Source organism: Pleuronectes platessa, chromosome 13 (genome assembly GCF_947347685.1).
Source record: "Pleuronectes platessa chromosome 13, fPlePla1.1, whole genome shotgun sequence".
NCBI lineage: Eukaryota > Metazoa > Chordata > Actinopteri > Pleuronectiformes > Pleuronectidae > Pleuronectes > Pleuronectes platessa.
Window position 1 is genome coordinate 19,285,330 of NC_070638.1, and position 19,344 is coordinate 19,304,673.

Sequence of the window (19,344 nt, forward strand, 5' to 3'; positions counted from 1 at the left end):
ACCAAGGCACTTTATTGCTACCAGCTAAACGTTTATCTTACCTGCTTGCTTGCTAACTCATGAGTTAGTTCAGGTGTTACAGCCAGTGTTGCCAAAAAAAAACTCCCCCGAAGAAGCTATTGGCTTTCTGAAATGTAGCTAAAAGTCGCTACGTAATGACGCCACATGTTATGTCGATGCGTCTTATTTGCATTCGTTGCGCTGCCTACCAGCTATATATATCTAGTCAAGCTATATATAGTGCATGGGGATGAATGGACTTTTCAGACATAGCTACAGAATGCATTTACAGACTTTGGTTTTAGCCACAAGTGGAGATATGCATCATAGCATCATGGATTTAAGGTCTGTGTCTGCCTGCAATGCAAACTGCCCTCCAATCACATCCCTGAGATGCGTGTTAAATCTGTACATGTACTTTAGTGTAGTCATAGCGGCTCATTCCACACAGGTGAGTTGCTGTGACAACACGGAAGTACAATTACAAATCTAACATAGGTGACGCTAGAACGCTAAGAAAGGCAAACGTGTCATCATTCACAAATCAGTGAATTTGATTTTGCTGTTGAAGTAGTTGAAAGTTACCAGATTAGGGAGACTTCATCACTCAACAGGTAAGTTAAAAAAAAACTAGATTTATTTAAACACGCTGTACCATGAAAGTATTTTCAATTAAAAAACATCTCTTTGTTATTAGTATTGTTAGAGATGAGTAGATTTTCTCTGAAAGGCTTCCTGAGAAACTTTGAAATAACATGGTATTCCTGTCTGCATGTAAAAGCCTTTAGACTTATTGCCGAAGATGGGGATAACTTCAGGCATGTTTCCTATACACACACTTGCACATTATGCTTTATTGTCTCTTGGGGTTTTGTCTTCCCTAATATTCTATTTTACATTTATTAGCTTCTTTTTTTTGCAGCACTGTCATCTATCTTAATCCGACATGTTGAAATTCTATTTGAACTGATCTTACCAAAGGTCCTTTAAGTGACACGTGATACTAACTCACCATTAGCCTCTGTGTGTTATATGTTTGCCTTATATTATTGCATTGTTTCGAGTTTCTTCCCTCCTCTGCTGCTGTTAGGGGTTGGGAGAGAGGCAGGGAGGGTGGGAGAGAATGTATGCAAATTACCCATTACTTATTTTTGTATTATGTTGATTATTTGCAAACCTTCCAAAGAAGATACCACAACTAATGACTCTTAATGAAATTATTCTGCAATTAACTAAATAACTGCAAATAACAGCCCCTCACCACCAACGCCTTTCTGCTCCACCCTAGTTTTGGCAGGTGTAGTGAAGTGACGACAGCCAATCACGTGCTATCACATGAGATGGCTGCAGTTTTCAGGTCCTGATACTGGTACAGGGACTGTCTGGAGGACTCTTGAGAGGAAGACAAATTGGCAAAGAGACAGAGGGGCTGAGGAGAGAGAGAGAGAGAGAGAGTCAGAGGGAGACAGGGTTGGAGAGATGCTTTGAGGAGTAATGGTTGCTTGGAGACTGTTGTCAAGGAGACGATGAGTCCTAGAGTCCTTTGGCATCTCATGTGTCCTATATTTATGTTGATTTTTCGGAAAGAGGAGCTTTTCGTTGTTTTTACCTTTTCTTACCCCAGTAGCTGAATCCGTGACAGCTGGTGATAAGCACAGAGGGACAGTGAACCCATCAAACCGAGTCAGTTTGGATTTTATACAATACGTCTCGCAGCATTTCAACTGCCACAAAAAGGGGACATTATCACACTCCGCAGGTCAGATAACTGTCAGATAATAGCATACGTTTGACAGCTACACAGAAGCCCACGGGAAACAGAAAGGGGATACAAGGAAAATATCATACAATTTCCTTATTGTCACACCCGATCGCTCTTTCAAATCGTGACAGAGATCCTCCCTCTCAGTTTCTTCCTGTCGCTGACTCATTCTGGGGGTTTCTTGGGCGGAAGAATCCTTCTCAATAGTGACAGAGACAGACAAGAAGACCCACCTGCTGTGTGCCTGTGAAAGCCTGTCGAACTAACTCCTCACTTCGCTCCAAAGGAAGACTATTTTCAGTGAGAGCTGTGCCTAACGAATGATGCTCATTAACCCGAGGTGTGGGTGTAGACACGTTAGCGAGGAGGTAATACTGGAAATAAGTGGAACTGGGGATAGAGCGAGGCATGCGGAAACTGCAGTGACGTCCATTAACTAGTCTGGCCAGATATTGAGTGGCATTGAAGGAAGTGTTGCTGAAATCCCCGGAGAATCCATGTGATTTCCTTTCAAGGACCAGTGGCTCGTAGCACTCCAAAGGTCATTGTTCCTCTGATTTGCACCGAGCTGATTATCTGTGCACGGAGCTGAAATAAAAGAACAACAAAAGGAAGCGAGGGCGAGCCCGGCCGTCCTCACTCGAAAATCACACTCAGAATGAAGCACATGCAATTAAAAAAGGGTTGTCAGAGCAAGAGGCTCGCAGTGACACCATCATTGTAACAGTGGGTTGAAAAAGAGGGCACCAATCAGCTTCATTATTGTCTGAATGCCTCGTGCAGGGTTTCCAGTAATGTGGATTAGTAGCAGGTCAAACGGTGAAAGCGAAGCAAATATGGAAAGACTAGATGCCTCAACGGTCATTAGTGTACATGGGTACAAGGTAGATCATTTTGTTATTTTCCGATAAGCGCTTTTTATGAAAAAGGTCAAATTGATTGATTTCTTGCAGAGAGTTAGATGAGAGGTTCAATGAAAGGTTCAAACTCTCGCATCTGTCTGATGAATATGAAGCTGGAGACGTTAGCTTAGCTTATCACCGAGGCAGAAAGTATAGGGACATAGGAAATATGGTTTTATACAATTGTAACAAAAGTCACTTAGCAGCAACTCAAAAATCTACTTTTTGTCTTGTGTGTTCAGAAAGTGAATTGAAAATCAATGTAGTTTTTCTTTCCCATGAGCAGTGATTTGTGAGGCTTTGTCCAAAATAACTTGCAGTTTGTTGTTTTATGGACGACATTTACAGGCTGAATCACAGTATGAATTATTTTCTCTTTAAAAATCATATGCAAAAAAATTATGAATAGATAATTCATGCAAAAATCCCTGCAGTGTACACTACATGCAATAAATCATATAAATGCAGAAAATACACATCCCAAATTTGCCAGACAATAAACAAATAGATAATCATTTATGAGTCACCAAATCTGAATTTACTATTTTCTATACTATAAATTAGTGTGTGTGTGTGTGTGTGTGTGTGTGTGTGTAAATCAGGAAGCGGTGAATCAGTGAATAAAGGTGTGATTTCAGAGTTCACAGTGATGTTGCCTAGCAACAGTCAATGACACCTATATCCCAGGTAACACATGGTTATTGTCTCAGCCAGGATGTGGTTCGTCACCTTAACACTATACAACAGCATCATCGCTTTTACTCTGGTGTGTGTGAATTAAAAAATGACAGGTGTTAAACCCAGAGGTTCGGATGAGCTGCTGGATGTTTCATTTGAGCCGGATCAGCTGTTTCCCACTACTTTCTGTCTTAAAGGCTAATCAACTTAACTCCAGGGCATCACAGCATTATCACACACAGTATATTTGATCTCTTTTACCTACACTGAAGAAACTCTCAAGCTTCCTCCAACCCCATGCTTATATTACTCATTTTAGCAAAGTTTGTTTCTAGTTTTAGTAACACAGTAGATCAGGATTGACTAAATAAGTCAAAGTGATACCTCCAAGTATCAATCGTCAATCAAATTTTATTTGCAAAGCCCATATTCACAAATCACAATTCGTCTCATAGGGCTTTAACATGGTGTGACATCCTCTGTCCTTAACCCTCAACAAGAGTAAGGAAAAATTACTAAAAAAAACTTTTAACAGGGTAAAAAGAACGTAGAAACCTCAGAGAGAGCCACATGGGAGGGATCCCTCTCCCAGGACGCACAGAAGTGCAATAGATGTCAAGTGTAAAGGAGAACATCATCAACATAAAGGTTTTAGCAGCATTGATAAGGGTAAACATAACGAGTAGCTGCTTATAATTGCCTCTAGCTTCGAGAATTATTATTCAGACTTTTATTCCAAGAGTTGGGAACAATTTCAGTTTCAGTATGCCTATGGAGGGGTGGGTGAAGTGTTTGAGTCCACAAAACACTTTTGGGGTTTCAGGGCTAAGCAGCATTGCAGCAAAATCCAATACAATTGAAGGTGACCACTTCTTCAAATGTAAAAACAACAGGATTAAAAACACAAAATGCCTCCACACTGCTCTTGCTACTTTACCCCTGAAACTCCTCAGTGTTTAGTGGACTCAAACACTTCACCACACCCTCGATCATAGCATAGGGGTGAGGATGAGTGAAGTTTCATTTTTTGGGTGAATTATCCATTCAAATTATATGAAGTTTATTTCAAATGTTTGCTGACTTGTCCAAGGTTAGGGACAGAGGATATCAAACCTTCTACACATTAGTAAGCCAATGGTAAATAGTGATTTGTGAATATGTGCAGCAGAAATCAAATATGGTAGATTTAGAGGATTCATTGGCTGAAGTGGCGACAGCGTCTTTTAGTGGACCCATAGTAAAAAGATGTTTCATCTTAATTGGACCATGAGTGAAATATCCATCCATCTATAATATAACTGTGCATAGTTGACAATTTGACTTTATATTCTGCAAGTGGAAAGGTCAGGATGTCTGAAAAACAAAACAGGATTCTCCCTCTCAAGTCTTCATCATCGGTTTCTGGACAATTTACTTTTGTGTTTTTTCCCCCAGTTGTGATTTTTCGAAGCTTTCAGCAACACAAATTAAATTGTATTCAACTCAGGTGTATTCCAATGGTTGCATATGGTAAAAATGGTAAATGCAGCTTTTCTAGTCTTGATGAGAACTCAGAGTGCTTTGCACTACATTTTTTGCCAATCACAAATTCACACAGTGCATCTATGTGCAGCACTTTCTCTATCACACACACTCACACACAGCTGGCAGAGCCGTCAGGGGATCACAGCCCTGCATACGACAGTTAGATGCCATAGATATCTGACATATCTATGGCATTTTTTTTTTTAAATGATGTTGGTGAACTGATCTTTTCTATACTCTTCAGTGGCAAGCGGCAAATTGCTCTCTAGGTGCAGTCATGCTTTAGTGATGGGAGGCTCTCATCACTTTACATTCTGACTGAAAATGGAGACGCTTCACTGATGCAAAGCAATGCCAAGTAGACTTCTGTGGTTGCACTGATGTATGTGTTATGGGAGCTTTGTGACATCTGCACTCTAATGTATTGTACTACATTGAAAAAAATATGTTTATATACCAAAAAACATACAATTAGAATATAATTACTATAGAGTAGACAACTGTGTTTTGTATCCACACCTCCACACAACACTTTCATAAAGATTTAATTTATTACACGACTGACTTATAGCGCTTTGAGGTTTCTATGTTGCAGTCCATCATGCTGATCCTCGCTGTTTTGCTTCAAAAATCAGGGTTGAAACGATTTGACCCGTTTGTCTGAATCTGTACATTATGGAAGAGTTAGCCGACCATGTGTTTAAATCAAACTAAATATATTGCCAAAGTATTTACTACATGGGGTTAAGGGGATCTTTCTTGTTGTTCCAGAACCAGTAACACATGCTGGAACGTTACTTCTTGGCTCTGTGTGACAAGCACCTGTCAGGATAAAGTTCTCTCTTCCTCCAAATTAATTCATAATCAATGATCTGTGCTAATGTGTCTCCATCAGGCCTGGGACAAAATACTTTATTTGGATTTTATCACAGCAGGGACTTGTTTTTTGTTTCCATTGAAGAAACACGACATTCAGAGCAACTGAAGGATCAATTATAGCTTCAAGGGTTTTTCCCATTATGCTCATCCCAGCAATGCCAATGACAAACAACATGACTCTAGAGGATAAGATGTTTCAGCTGTGTTCCTTTGGCTCAGAGTTTCTGACAGTTTTGCAAGTTTAATGTATGTGTACACATTGGAGCCAGTGCTTATGTCAGAACCGAACCCAGACCTCAGGGAAACATTGAATGCTCCACTAGCACCCCCTACAGGCCATGCGGATTCTTGCACCTAATGGCACAACAGTGGTTTGAGCTAAAGACTGAGGCTGTATTTACTCACCTGAGACCACACAAAGACAGACAATTTGCTATTTTATTTTATGAACATGTGTAGGAAATAACAATGAAAGCTGTTAAGAATTTCTATTCCAGAATGTCGCTGAAAAGTTTCCTCTTCTTGGACTCGCCCGCCTGTATTTCCTGCCAGTGCGCTCGTCTGTGCACAAAGTGGGAGAGAGCGAATTTGGCCCACACGTGACGAGCGAACTGATGCGACCTCAGCTGGTTTTCACTTGGAACTGGAAGAGAAGGAGCGATAGGGGAGGGAAAAGATTGCATTTGAACTGGATACAATGTGAAATTCTACAGAAAAGTAAGTGAAAGCCTTTGTTTGCGTTACCTAGGTCCTGTGCGATGCTTTGCCTCTGATTCACGGATGCACTGTTCCATATGGCTTCCAGAACCCGACTGCCCAGCCTGGAGCACGCCATCTGAACATGCAGACCCTGTGAGGAGAAATTGCTTGATGAATAAGCTTCTTGTCCTGCCTCTTTCATAATGTTAAACCCTTTGCTTTTCCCCTCTATATCAAATTATTTCTGAGATATTTTCATAATTTTAACATAGATAAAGTCTGTAACTTAAAAGTCCACAGAAGAGAGGAGACTGGAACTTTCCTCTAATTAGAAGGCGTATTTTACACCCTCTGGGGGGCGTATTCTAAAGGCATGTTTGGAATTACTAATAAATTACTAATGTGAAAGTCAGTCATACAAAACTATCAACAGTATGGTCAAGCAACCATGTCTAAAAAGATGTCTGATTTAACTGACAAAATATATGAATGGATAAAAAAAACATTTATTCCCAGATTCAATATCAGAAAAGCTGCATTCAGACATGCACTGAACTCCACAGCTCTTTTCTTTTCTCTGGAGGAGCTGTATGTGTGATTGCAAATGTCAGAGTGAGAGGCTCCACAGTATCCTTGGACTTTCTCAGCCTGGTCCCCTAATATAAAGCCCTTAGAAAATTTGTGGAAATTCACCACACAGCGTGTTCACATTTCTCTGGACTTTACCCGCAGGTCATGAAAAAGGCTAAATAGAGGATAATGACCACCACAATATCCTCAAGTCCAGAGGAACATCTCCAAATTGCTTGTTTTGTCTGAACAACGGTCCAAAGAGATCAACTCCTCGACCAATCGTTTCTGTTTTGAATATTCCATTAGCACCCTTGTTCTCGTACCTCCAGTCTCCTAAGGATCTTGCCCCTCCCTTTGTCGCTGGATGTGGTGATGAGGGCCTGGAGGACGTGGCTGCCCGCAGGGTCAGAGGCCAGCGTCAGGAGGTCAGCCGGGCTCAGGGTGCGCAGGCTGCTGAGGAGGACCGAGCGCTCCTTGAACTTGGACAGTGCCTGGACCAGCCGCGAGCCATGATAACAGATGGACGACAGCGGGACCTGGAAAATTATCAAGAAATCCAAAAAGTCACCTCCCAGCATCTGCAACATGTATTTAACATCAACAATCTGTAGCATTCATTCATAAATGATTAGATTCCTCTCAGCTGCTCACCTCTGTTGATGTGCCGCCCTCTGCTGTTTCAGAGTGGTAGTACACATCGTAGGTCAGCAGGGACATGAAAAGGGGGAGGCAGCTGACTTGTCGCGAGCCGGGCTCAGCGCAGTGGAACGCCTGCGAGTCAACAGGATCCCGATTAATCCATAAATCAAACATTTAGTAGTTTTATAGTGTTATCAAGTTTTGATCTCGGTCGTAAAAGAGGAATAAACAGTAACAAGGATTTTGTTATATTGATTCGACACCCGTGTGGACCTTTAAAAGTCAATAACATATACTCTTTAGGGCTTACACGCAGGAGACACTGCAGCATCTCGTCCTGTTTCTCTTCGCTCTCTGCACAGCTCTCCGCCAGCTGGACAATCACCCCCATGTGACCTGAGGCCAAGACGGCCTCCACACCTTGGATCAGCTCATCGAACAACTTCAGGAACTACAGAGACAGAAGATGGGACAGAGAGAGTTTAGTTTCACCTGGAGTTCAATATTCAGTTACAATTTATTACAGATTTTCCACAACAGGCACGCTGACAAACAAAAACACAGTATGAACATACAAGTCATTTAATGCTCGACATATTTGACACATAATGTGACCATAGGTACACATGCATTCTTACTTTGCTCCATCACATAAATACTGTGGCTCAGGGGGGAGAGTGGGTGTTCCACTAACCAGAGGGTCAGCGGTTTGATCCCAGTGTCCTTGGGCAAGATACTGAACCACAAATTGCCCCTGACAGCTGATGCTAGATGCATTGTATGGATGTGTGTGTGAATAGATGAATGGCAAAACTGTACTCTAAAAGCACTTTGAGTGGTCATAAAGACTAGAAAAGACCATTTACCATTTAAATGCACATTTTTTAAAGATAGTAATCCCTTAATCATACATGGATAAAATGGGATTATGACTAAAATATGAATTCCAGCCCAGTAACTATTTTATTACAAAGAGAGGAGAGCATGTTGTTGACCTCATTGTGACCCATAGCACCCCACTTGTCTGGATACATCAGGGATGCTGCAGCTTCTTCTAAATGTAAGGTTTAGGAAATTCTTCATCTCATTACTCGAATTAAAACAAACGACCTTTATGACTTTCCAGATAATAAGGATATATTGTTATGATATTTATTACAGACTTCCAATTGATGTCGTTGGGCAGACTGCACAACAAGTCTGTTGTGTTCATGTTCAAAATAAGAGTGTATCACTGACTATGTCGCAGAGGGCTGGACAGTTAGTACCTACCATCTTGTATTTGGCGGACGCTGCAGTCAGACGCTGTATGGGAAAGTTGGCGATGGGATGGAGGGCTAGGTCGACCATGTGACCCTTGAGATGGTTCTTGTAGAGGTCACGCAGAAGGGGCTTGTGGGATAGTTGTATGATCGTCTCAATGAGGTGACTCGAAGCCTGATCCTTCAGGAAGACCAGAAGTGGACTACAGCCAAAAGAAAAACAATACCCCATGTTACACTGGAAATAACATCATCTATAAAATCAATAAATGTCAGGTAGGATTCGGAACTGACCTCAGTCCCGGGGCAGCACTGCGACTCGTCAGGTACGCCATGATTTGTTTGAGGAGCTGTTTGCAGAGCTTGGGCCTTTTCCTGTGACAGACAGTCAACATGGTCTGGAACACTGCGCTGGCAACAGCATCTGTCACGCTCACTAGACAGGAAAGAGAGGAGAAGAGAGAGAAAAGTAGTCAATCTTTCTGCCTTTTGTTTAGTTACCCTGTGGCAAACTGTTGTACTTAAATCCTGTGTGTGTATCCTTGAGGTCTAACAAGCTCATATGCAAAAGAGTTGTTTTGAATATTTACATATTTTAGTCGTTCTTCATTCTGTTGTGGTGACATGGGGATACCTTGGCAGTGATAGAAAATGTTTTGAAAACTGCAGGTAGGGTTAAATCTACTTAGACAGGAACACTGGCAGTTTATGCAGATTATCAGTGTATTAATACCAAGTGCTAAAGATGAGTCAGAAACAGCCTCCAGTTATAGAAAGGCTCACCAAGTATCCAACAAGTATCCAAGTGTTTATATCAATTACAGCACATACCCACAGGAGGGACGCAGCGGCTGATACAATCCAATATAACCACTGACTGAGCCCTGCTGAGGACTGTATGAAGCCAAACCTGCTCGAGATGCAGAGATGCAGGGACATGAGTCAATGTCTTTTGAATTTAGGAATAATTGTCAGGTTGTTGATGGTCTGGTCATTAATTATTTACTTATTTATTCAACGGGATTCTTTCTATGCTTCCTGAATGGATTCAGCCATTATGCTGGAGAAGGCTGCTATAACAATGGAAGTTAGTGTATCCAATAACTTACATAATGCTATATCCTGATTAGCATTAATTACTTTAAAGGGGACATATTATGATAATTCCACTTTTGTAGTGCTTCTACACGTTAATTTTTGGCATGTGTACCATCCCAAAAACTCTGGAAAAAAACAACTCCCGCGATTTGTAGTGGTTCCTCTATGTCAGAAAAGATACACTAGATGACGTCGAATGGGATACGACCCTCGCTACATGGCCTTGGTAAGAGGGTAAGAGGGGGGTGGGGCACTCAAAACAGGTCAATCTGAGGAGGGCTGTTTTAGACAGGGTAAAAAGGTGCTGTTTTAAATTATCCTTGTGGTATTTTGACAAAAGTATGTTACAGACAATTCATTAAGATCCCAAGGAACCATATCAACTTGAGGTAAAATGGGCATACGATGAGTCTTTTAATGTACAAACGGCATCATTTTCTTTGATGGGTAGATCAGACAAGTGTTAAATGAAATGGGTAATTTTTCTTTCCCATTTGAATGGACCTAAGATATATCTAAAGCTCAGCTCTATAGAACCGTAATTACATAACGTTGTAATAATCGTAGATAATAATGTAAATAATTGTAGTAATAAATAATTATTCCTCCCTCCCTTCTCTCTTTTTGCTGCAGGCTGTCTTTAGTGTGTGATGGTGGGATCCAGCCCTGTCATTTATTGACGTTCAAAATCCAACAGAGGGTACCGAGGCCTTCAGGTACCGAGGTTATGTTTGTTTGTTAGTTGGCAAGATTACAAAAAAACTGCTAGATGGATTATCATAAGATTTGGTGGAAGGATGCTTTATGGGTCAGGGAAGAACATATTTCTTTAACCATGTTTTGCAACACTTTTCTTAGAGAATAATTAATGAATCTTTATAAAGAAAATCAGACATGTTTAGAGCACTGATTATAGGAGTGTTTAAATTGGTGCAGATCAAAATAAAAATCTAGATGTAGTGAATGTAAATGTGGTTCCATGAGGGGACTGTTGGGCTTTGGTGGAGGTATTTGCTCGACTGAGTGACAGTCTAGGTTCAATCAGTGCCCTGAGTGATGCATGGAGGATATTGACACAGAACAGAAAGAACCATATGTTGTGTCTCTCCTCAGTCATCCAGACTTGTTTTCTCTTTATGTTCCTTAATGAACAGATGAGCAGGGAGAGAATTTATTGACTTCATTTTGTTGTGATATTAAAACTTCATGGTTGGACTAATCGTATGAATTCTAAGCAGCTTTCTATTACAAACTACTGCCCTCCAGCTCTACCCCACTGACTCTCCTGTGAGTCCTCACTTGCATTTAAAAGACTGTTGTTTTGATTCCAGAAATATGCTCAGCAGAGGACAAGGAGACAGCACTTCTGACAGCACCTGTTATGTGAAATATGTGGTCGAGCAGAAACTATGAGATAAATAGATAAATAAAATGTAATCCTTAATATGTAGATACTAAATACAACTCTAAAAATCACATTTAATACAAATGTAAAAGAAAATTGTTAACTTTACTGATATTTGTTCCATATATATCTTTATATCCACCGCACCAAGTGCATAATTTTCTCATTTCCATGTTTAAAAAATATTTAACAATCATTCCAGATCAAAAGTTATCTTTTGGAAAATCTAAATGTGTGTGATGAGGTTGGCCCCATGCCTTTTTTTTTGTGCAATACCACAATGCTTGTGATTATACATGTCGGGTCGGGGTTTGATGAAAGATGACTCACGATTAATGTTGTCCAACAAGGTCTCCGTCAGGCTTTTCAGTTCGTACCAAAATGACGTGGGAATCTCAAAGTCTGTCAGCGGAGGAGGGACCCCGCGCCCTTTTGCACCTGGAGAAAAATGAGGATATCAAAAAGGAATTCAAGATTAAATCAAACACGCCTCTGGGTGTAAATGTCCTGACACACGCGAGCAGCCTCAAAGAACGGGCAACAATAAAAGCTCTATTTTCTTCGTGTCATGCTGGAATGAAAAGTAAGGTGCAGAGTGAAGTGAAAAAAGCCACACGCAAAAGCCCTTTATATCCAGACAGTTGTCTCTCTGTCTGGTGAGGGTTGACTGGAGCAGAAACGCAGGGTCACAGATGTTCAAGAAGAAAAACTGGAAAACTGAATAAAAGGGGAGGCTTGGAGTGAGAGATGGGAGGTGAAGATGCTACATGAGGTGAAACTTCCACAGCCAGAGCTCTGAATACAGCTTAGTTCTTTATTCAGCGATTTGTCCTTTTGATCAACACAAGCAGCAGTTGGAGCAGCAGCTGGAGACCAGTCTGGTTCCAACAATCTGACCGAGTTCACATCGCTGTGATGAAATCTTTACTCATTTCTTATGTGAACATTAACTGAAACTCCATATCCTGTAGCTGCGAGATGTTGTACATGACACTGCTGCCACACGATGGCTGATTGAATAACTGCACACTTTCTGGGGATACTATTATATCAGTCATGAATTAACCTGGATCAATCCAATTAGAAATCATCTGCAAAGCAGACTATGTAAAGCTCAGCATAGTGAAGTTTTAAAAGTAATTCAGAAACATTATTATTCCTGTTTATATCCCCAAAAATATCTTATGAACTGTATTTCCAAAACAATTTGAAGTTACAGATCCATTGAAATTTCATTTTTAACATTGCTTTATAAATACTTTTGTCCCTGCTTAAGCTCAAAATGGCTCAATGACACAAAAGGGATTGGCCGCAATTAATTTGGTCTCTCAGACTTGTCCTGCAGAGAAACTCTGCAGAATCGGGTCTGAACTTTCTCCGGAATTTTCGTTTCACACATACACAACACAGCAGGGGTTCTCTGCTTGGAATTGATCACAACACCGACAAATAATCTGCAGGCTTCAGGTGAGGGTTGAAGCAGTAGACAGAAGCAGGAACTAACGTACTTATTCCACTGTCGAGCTCTGACGATATTGTTTGAAGAACATCAGTGTCAGCCACGCACTAAATGTGTGTGTCTGTGTGTGTGCGTACCTTGACGGGATTCAGTGCGGGGGGGTCCGAGGCAGCCTGCCAACAGGTGTAGAAGTGTGCGGACCACGTGTGAGCCATGGACATGTTGGATGAACTCTTCAATGTTGTCTCTGACCACCTGACTGAGAGACAACACCTGCGCCTCCAGCAATTCAAAACTCTCCTCTTCTCCTTCTGCGGGATCAGATGACTCCTTCTGTGAAGACTCTAAAAAAATGGAAGCAATCGATAGAGACAAGCTGAGGTGTTTTGTTTGACTTTATAATTTTACTAAAAAGAATTTGGCACAGTGATGAGAGAGGAATCTTACCCGTCCACCTGGACATCTGTCTGACTGCACTTTCCACGACGTGGCCCCCGCAGCGATCGCAGGAAACCACCGCAATGTCTGAGCCGGATTCTCCGCCCAGTTCAGCCAGCACCTCTCCCACCTGCTCAGGGCTGGACAGAGGGAGCAGCCGCTGCAGGGTGATGCTTCCTGTGCAGTCCATCGCCACCAACATCGCTTTACCTTTGACTTCAGAGAGCACATTCTCCACAAACATCGCTATGGGAGCGACAGTGAGAGAGGAACCAGGGTCAACAGAGAAAAGCTATAATGATAACGACTGAGCGGGGGGGCAACATTGAAGTCATGAATATCTCAAGATCTCAATGCAAAGAGAAAGATACACCTTTCAGTGAACATGGATGAAATTTCTTTAAACACTTTTCTAAAAGCATATTTGGAACTTTTAAAGCTGAGAGCTAAATGACAGATTATCCGGTCAAACAAAAGACAGATCGACATAATAAGCTGTTCCTGTTCAGTAAGAACTGGGGCTACATATCATTTGAAATGAAGCTAATGAGATTAGTCGATTTAATAACCAGACCCTCAAATAATTGAAGACATTTTTCAGAGAAATGCTACATGGCTCATTCTCCGACTGCAAGTTTGAATTTTTTATACTGAATGCCTTTAGGCTTATACTGACAGTTTATTGGTTAAAACAAGCAATTTGAAGACTTAATGCACTTTGGGTTCTTGGAAATTATAATGGGGTTTAAAGATTGACATGCAACAAAGGCTAAAGTGGAAAAAAGAGGTGTCATACACGTACAAGACACAGAAGAATATTTAATCTGGAAAGACATCTGAGAGCTTTTGGTGATAAGGGCCGTCACTGGTGTCGATGTGATGTAAACAGTCATGTGATTTGTACGTTATATTCGGCCTCCTGCATGCTGTACTCAAGCGCCCCCTCCCCCCCCCCCCCCCCTATTTTCCTGTTTTAGCAGCATTCTTCATATGTGAGAGGCAAACTCAGGAAATGTCTAAACCTAATATTCCGGACATTTTTCAGAATTCATGTCTAAAAAGGGCCTTAATAGTGTTCTCATATGGAAGTGTACTACTGTAATGTCATGTGTTCTTCTTCTGCACTTTTCCAACCTTCCAGTTGCTCACATCATCAGAACACTTATTCTCACCTCTCTCCTCTTTATCTTCAAAACCTTCAGCGAGTCTCTCTCCGACTCGGCGGAAATATCCCACACTCATGGCGTCCAGGCGCTTCCTGCCACCGTCTCTCTGACTCCTCTCTCCTTCTTCACCTCCCCACTTCTTTCTCTCTTCTCCCTCCCCATCATCCCCACCGGGGTATTTCCTCTTCTTTCCTCCTCCTTCCTGTGGGTTTGTTTCCTCTGCTTTATCCCACATAGCTTTCGCCTCACGGTGATGAGTTGAAGGTAATCAGGTCAACGTCTGAGACAGGAGATGTTTGATCTTGTGTCTGTCACAGGAAACAAAAAACTCTATTAAATGAACATTGCTCAGATCCATCTGATTCACCAAGTGAATAAGTGATAGTTAGGTTTGTTAATGTTAAATGTGAAACCCTTAAGACTAGGACTAAGAGGAAAGTATCCCGTATATTTACATCGGTGTATTCAATTTCATGGTTTGATCGAAGACTGATACCAGTTGCAAGCAGGAAATTAAATGTAAACAAGGTATATCTATTTGTTTTGATCTCCAGCTTTAAATGTCTTAGGTGATATCATAACGTGTGTTTTATGAAAATTGAATTGACTTGTTCTGTAAAGAGTTTGGCTGAAACTCGACCGACAGCCGTTACTTAAGGCTCTGCACGAGAACTTAAACGGTAGTAAACTCTGAATTTATCAGACAGTTTTGATAAATAGTTAAAGAAGAGTACGAGGACCCAATCAGCCAGATTCATGTGAAATGTGACTCGATACAAACAGTCAACACGAACCAGTTCGACTCACGTGTCAGATGTGTTGAGCTGATGGTGGTTTCCTGACGCGGAGTGATGACGTAGAAGGACCGCGACTCCCGCTCCTCTTCAACCACTAAATATGAATATTATAAATGTATATAACTAAATATACACTGAATACAAACAGTCCTCTTGTTTTTTTTAATCGATGTTTTTATTTAATTTTTTTTAGTTTTCTTTATTTTCAACTTAATTTTTAAATCTAAAAATATATGTAGTTGATTATGACTCTATTCACAATGTTTAATATTTATTATGTTAAGGAATTTCTTATAAATTAAGTCTTGAAAAAGCAACAAAATTCCACATTCACCTTATTGTTATTCTGACCAGACAGAGACAAGACAAGACAACATGTCAGACCAAGACAGTATAACTTAATTAAATAGAATCTGCTTCATAAGTTTGGTTGAATGCAGTAGGACTAAATCTATCTCAAGATATAAAAAAAAAATTGTATTGCTACTGAGATCAGCTTATGCAGCTGAAGTCTCCTTATTGTCGGAAAAGCTGGAGTCTCTAAACAGCCCAAAGAAAAATACTACTGAGAAAATAAACCGTGTTATCTATTTACGTATCTATTTATTTATATATCTTAACTAACATTAATGACATGATTGTTAACCAAGTCAGCAGTATGAGGTGAACAATGAGCTGTGGTCATGGCCACCAGGGGGCAGCATAGTCAGCTGAAAATGGTCAGAGATGAGGAATAGCGCCTCAGGCATGTAACAGTAACACTATTGACGTCAACAGGGTTTTTGACACACACGAAACCTCACACCGTCCTTGATGGTTGTCAGCTTCACATTCAGTCGAAAACATATTGTCATTTTTTAATTTGTAGGCTCACTATCATGTCATGTTAATGGTTTCATAGCAAGATTTATTTTAGGTGCTGCTGAAAGAGATCCAGAAAATGACAATATATTGACACAGAGCTTCAATACCTTTATCGACTGTAAAGATGCTTTACTTCGTGATGAATCAATACATGTCAGTAAGTCTTAGATCTATTTCCACCTTTGATCTAGTCAATTATTTCCTGTAAAATTGTATAATAGGTAAGTGTGTCCCCCCCCCCCCCCCCTAATGCTTTTGACAGCCTGATGATTTTTTTTGTTCAGGTCACTGTCAGCTGCGTCTTATTCTGTGGGAAACTGCAGCTTTTGAGAATGTGCAATGAATGCTAATGAACAGAAAAAGGAACTGGAAGGGCACTCTGACAGCACATTCCTCCACCACGGCTGATTGGCCACTTTATCACCATATGCCAAATACACGTATCGAGATCAGATTCATATTCTGTGTCACTTACAAAGACATTTTCTGCAAACTGCTTGCAATTCCATCTATTCATATGCATATTAGCACTCTACATATAAATGATTTTATTCAAGAAGCTCTTTGCGTAATTATCATATAGATGTTAAAAAAAACGACATTAAAGAAAAGAACGACCTAATTCTGCCCCCTTGATCAAATCCACTCGTGGTGTGTGAGCCAAAGAAGTGTTCTTCTTTGGCTCACACACCACCCTTCAGTTTACTTTTGTTTCAAACTCACAACACAAAGTTTAGGACCAGGGACTTGACGATCGAAACAATAGGGTTCTTCCTCTGTAAAGGGACCTACCCTTGGTTTCAGTATGTATACTGTATGTCTGGGTGTGTTATTAACTGGAACAGTGATGAGTCAATTTGAAGTATGTTTGTGATTGGATTAGAAACACAGGACCTGTAATATTTTCCAAGAGTTAACAGCAAGACCAGAGGGAAGAGGGATTTCTTTACATGGTCCACGGCTGTATTCACATTCAAATGGTTTTCATTTGAGCTGAATGAGTTTGGCATCGTAACTTTAGGGTTGACAATGTTCTCTATGAGTTCTCTACTTTGGTCTTGATCAAATGATCTAAAACGTTGGGATTGGTTGTGAAGGAACATGGAGCTATGGAGCTATACTCAACCTAATTCTTATGCACATGATTGCCTGGTGCTCAAGTGTAGTAAATGCAACACCATAAACAAACCACAAACCACCATTTTTTTTACAGACAATGTAGAAGAAAAGAGCAGAAAGCTTGAGACAGATTTTTACAATAGGACCAAGTGGTACACAAAACTGTGGAAAGCGTAATGTGGTCTGTCCATCTATACATTTTTACTTTTTGAAGAAGTACTTCCTCAGTGAAGGCATTATTTTACCTTACAAAGGAGGAACATAATCATGTACTCTTTTTCTTTGTTCAGCAGCAGAGCTCCTGTTGGCTTTGTCTGTTTGTGTTTGTCTCCTGAGCAACTGCAGTGCATGAAATCCTCCGCCGCACAGCGAATTGTGAATGAACAGAGCAGCAGCTGATTAAGACTTTTGCAAGACGCATTTCATCACACTGGTGTTACGCAAGTTCTTGATGTCACAGACTTATGAATCATTCAGATCAAACACTGCACCTAAATAATATGGAATGATGAATTCTTTGTAAATTAGCATTAAACATTAAAAAAAATTGTGTCTCATCTCTCTAACGGTCTCTGGTTGCCTGTCAAGATGTTTGTGTGTAATAGGGTTAGAGGTCCTATTCTTCATAAAGGCATGGAAACAATGGGCTATTGCAAAACACTTTGACCTCTGATATCACTGACCTTTATAAGAAACACTCAAAATTAATACTCAAATGTCAGAATGTATATATATATATATATATACTGGAAACAGATGGACAGAAAACAACTACCCTGGCCCTGTCGCAAGATTTAAAAAATCAGAATTTGCTAATCAATACATTCTATCTTATTTGTTTAATTGTTACAAACCAAAGCATTCAAAACATAATTAGGAGTTTTATGGGTTTATGTGTTATTTTGAGCTGTTTGCCTGTTCTCCATCTTTAGCAAGAACTGACATAAAGTTGGCTTAGGAAACAGCTAGAAACAGCCAAGCTAGTCAGACAAAGGTTTTCCTTCATAATTAGTTTTTACCCTTTGAAGAGCTCCAAGATAACTGCTTCACCTTGCTTTCAGCCTTTACAGGGTTAGGGTTATTTCTAGATTACTTCTTTTTAAAAGTGTTTGTGTCTTTTTTGTTGGCTAATCCATGAATAGCAATCAATCATAGCTGTTTTCAGACATGACCTCCAGGTTTAAATCTGGAGAATTGGCCGCAGTCTTCACCCCAGTTGGCTTTTCACACATGCGTAAAACAACAGGAGGTTTCCTGATCAGACACGTTCACAACAGCATCAAATCCTCTTCATTATTCAGGCGAGAGGTGGAGCAGCTGGGTGCAGCAGGCAGAGACAGGAGGCCACGTATTAACTCCGCTGCCCAGATCACGTGATCATGTTTACAGCACCCCGACGCCGTCATCAGCTCCTATCACTATAAACTCTCTAGACATTTTTCTCAGTGTGTTCTACGTGTGTCACCGTTTTTTCACAAGCAGTTTTTTTTTCTATTAGTTTTCTTTCATTTGTGCGTCTGTCACGTGTAAGAAGCATTATGAGCTTTCTACAAGGAGGCCAGGCAGAGAAAGTCTGCAGAAACTACTCTTAAACATCTCATTTACACATTTGCGTTCACACTTGAATCTCTTCCGGAGAAAACTCGGAGGAACTTCTGAGCTCTGTGCATGTCTGAAAGCAGTTTATGTTAATCTAAGCAAACCGTGGTGGTAGCTTATTAAGCATGAAAACATAGGCCTTCGGAGGAGGTAAATGAATAAGCATATTTCCCAAAACAACAAAGTAATTGCTTTTACACTACACGAGCCATCTTTATGTGAGGTTTTCATCAAGGGTTTTATTTTCATTGGCTTTTAAGAATGTTCAACCCGTTGTACAGCGTTGTGTGTTGTGTGTTGTACATTTTTGATTCTTGTGTAACAGACAATGCCTGGAGAACTTGAGTTATAGTTTAACAATGAAGTGTCAATAGAGCACATTCCAAAGATTTTCTCCCTGACTCACATTAGCACACGGACAATAACCATCGGTATATGCAGAGAAAAATCAATGCTCACACCAATACTAGATATTTTCTAC

General features: G+C 40.5%; 1 protein-coding gene across 2 annotated transcripts; it reads right to left on the minus strand.

Annotated features, from left to right (window-relative positions):
- Window positions 1–5,398: 5,398 nt before the first annotated feature.
- LOC128454528 (nucleolar protein 9) lies at window positions 5,399–15,345 on the minus strand. Of its 2 annotated transcripts, none has more exons than XM_053437945.1 (12): window positions 15,292–15,345; window positions 14,491–14,792; window positions 13,328–13,564; window positions 13,018–13,224; window positions 11,752–11,859; window positions 9,213–9,354; window positions 8,929–9,121; window positions 7,967–8,107; window positions 7,669–7,788; window positions 7,341–7,553; window positions 6,490–6,595; window positions 5,399–6,388 (listed from the first exon to the last, which is right to left on the minus strand). In XM_053437945.1, exons 2-12 carry the CDS (start codon window positions 14,717–14,719, stop codon window positions 6,234–6,236), a joined length of 1,851 nt encoding a protein of 616 aa, XP_053293920.1. In that variant the 5' UTR covers window positions 14,720–14,792; window positions 15,292–15,345; the 3' UTR covers window positions 5,399–6,233. The 2 variants fall into 2 exon arrangements, with proteins under 2 accessions (XP_053293920.1, XP_053293922.1); XM_053437947.1 differs by having other exon boundaries at window positions 15,279–15,325.
- Between the last annotated feature and the right edge of the window lie 3,999 nt (window positions 15,346–19,344).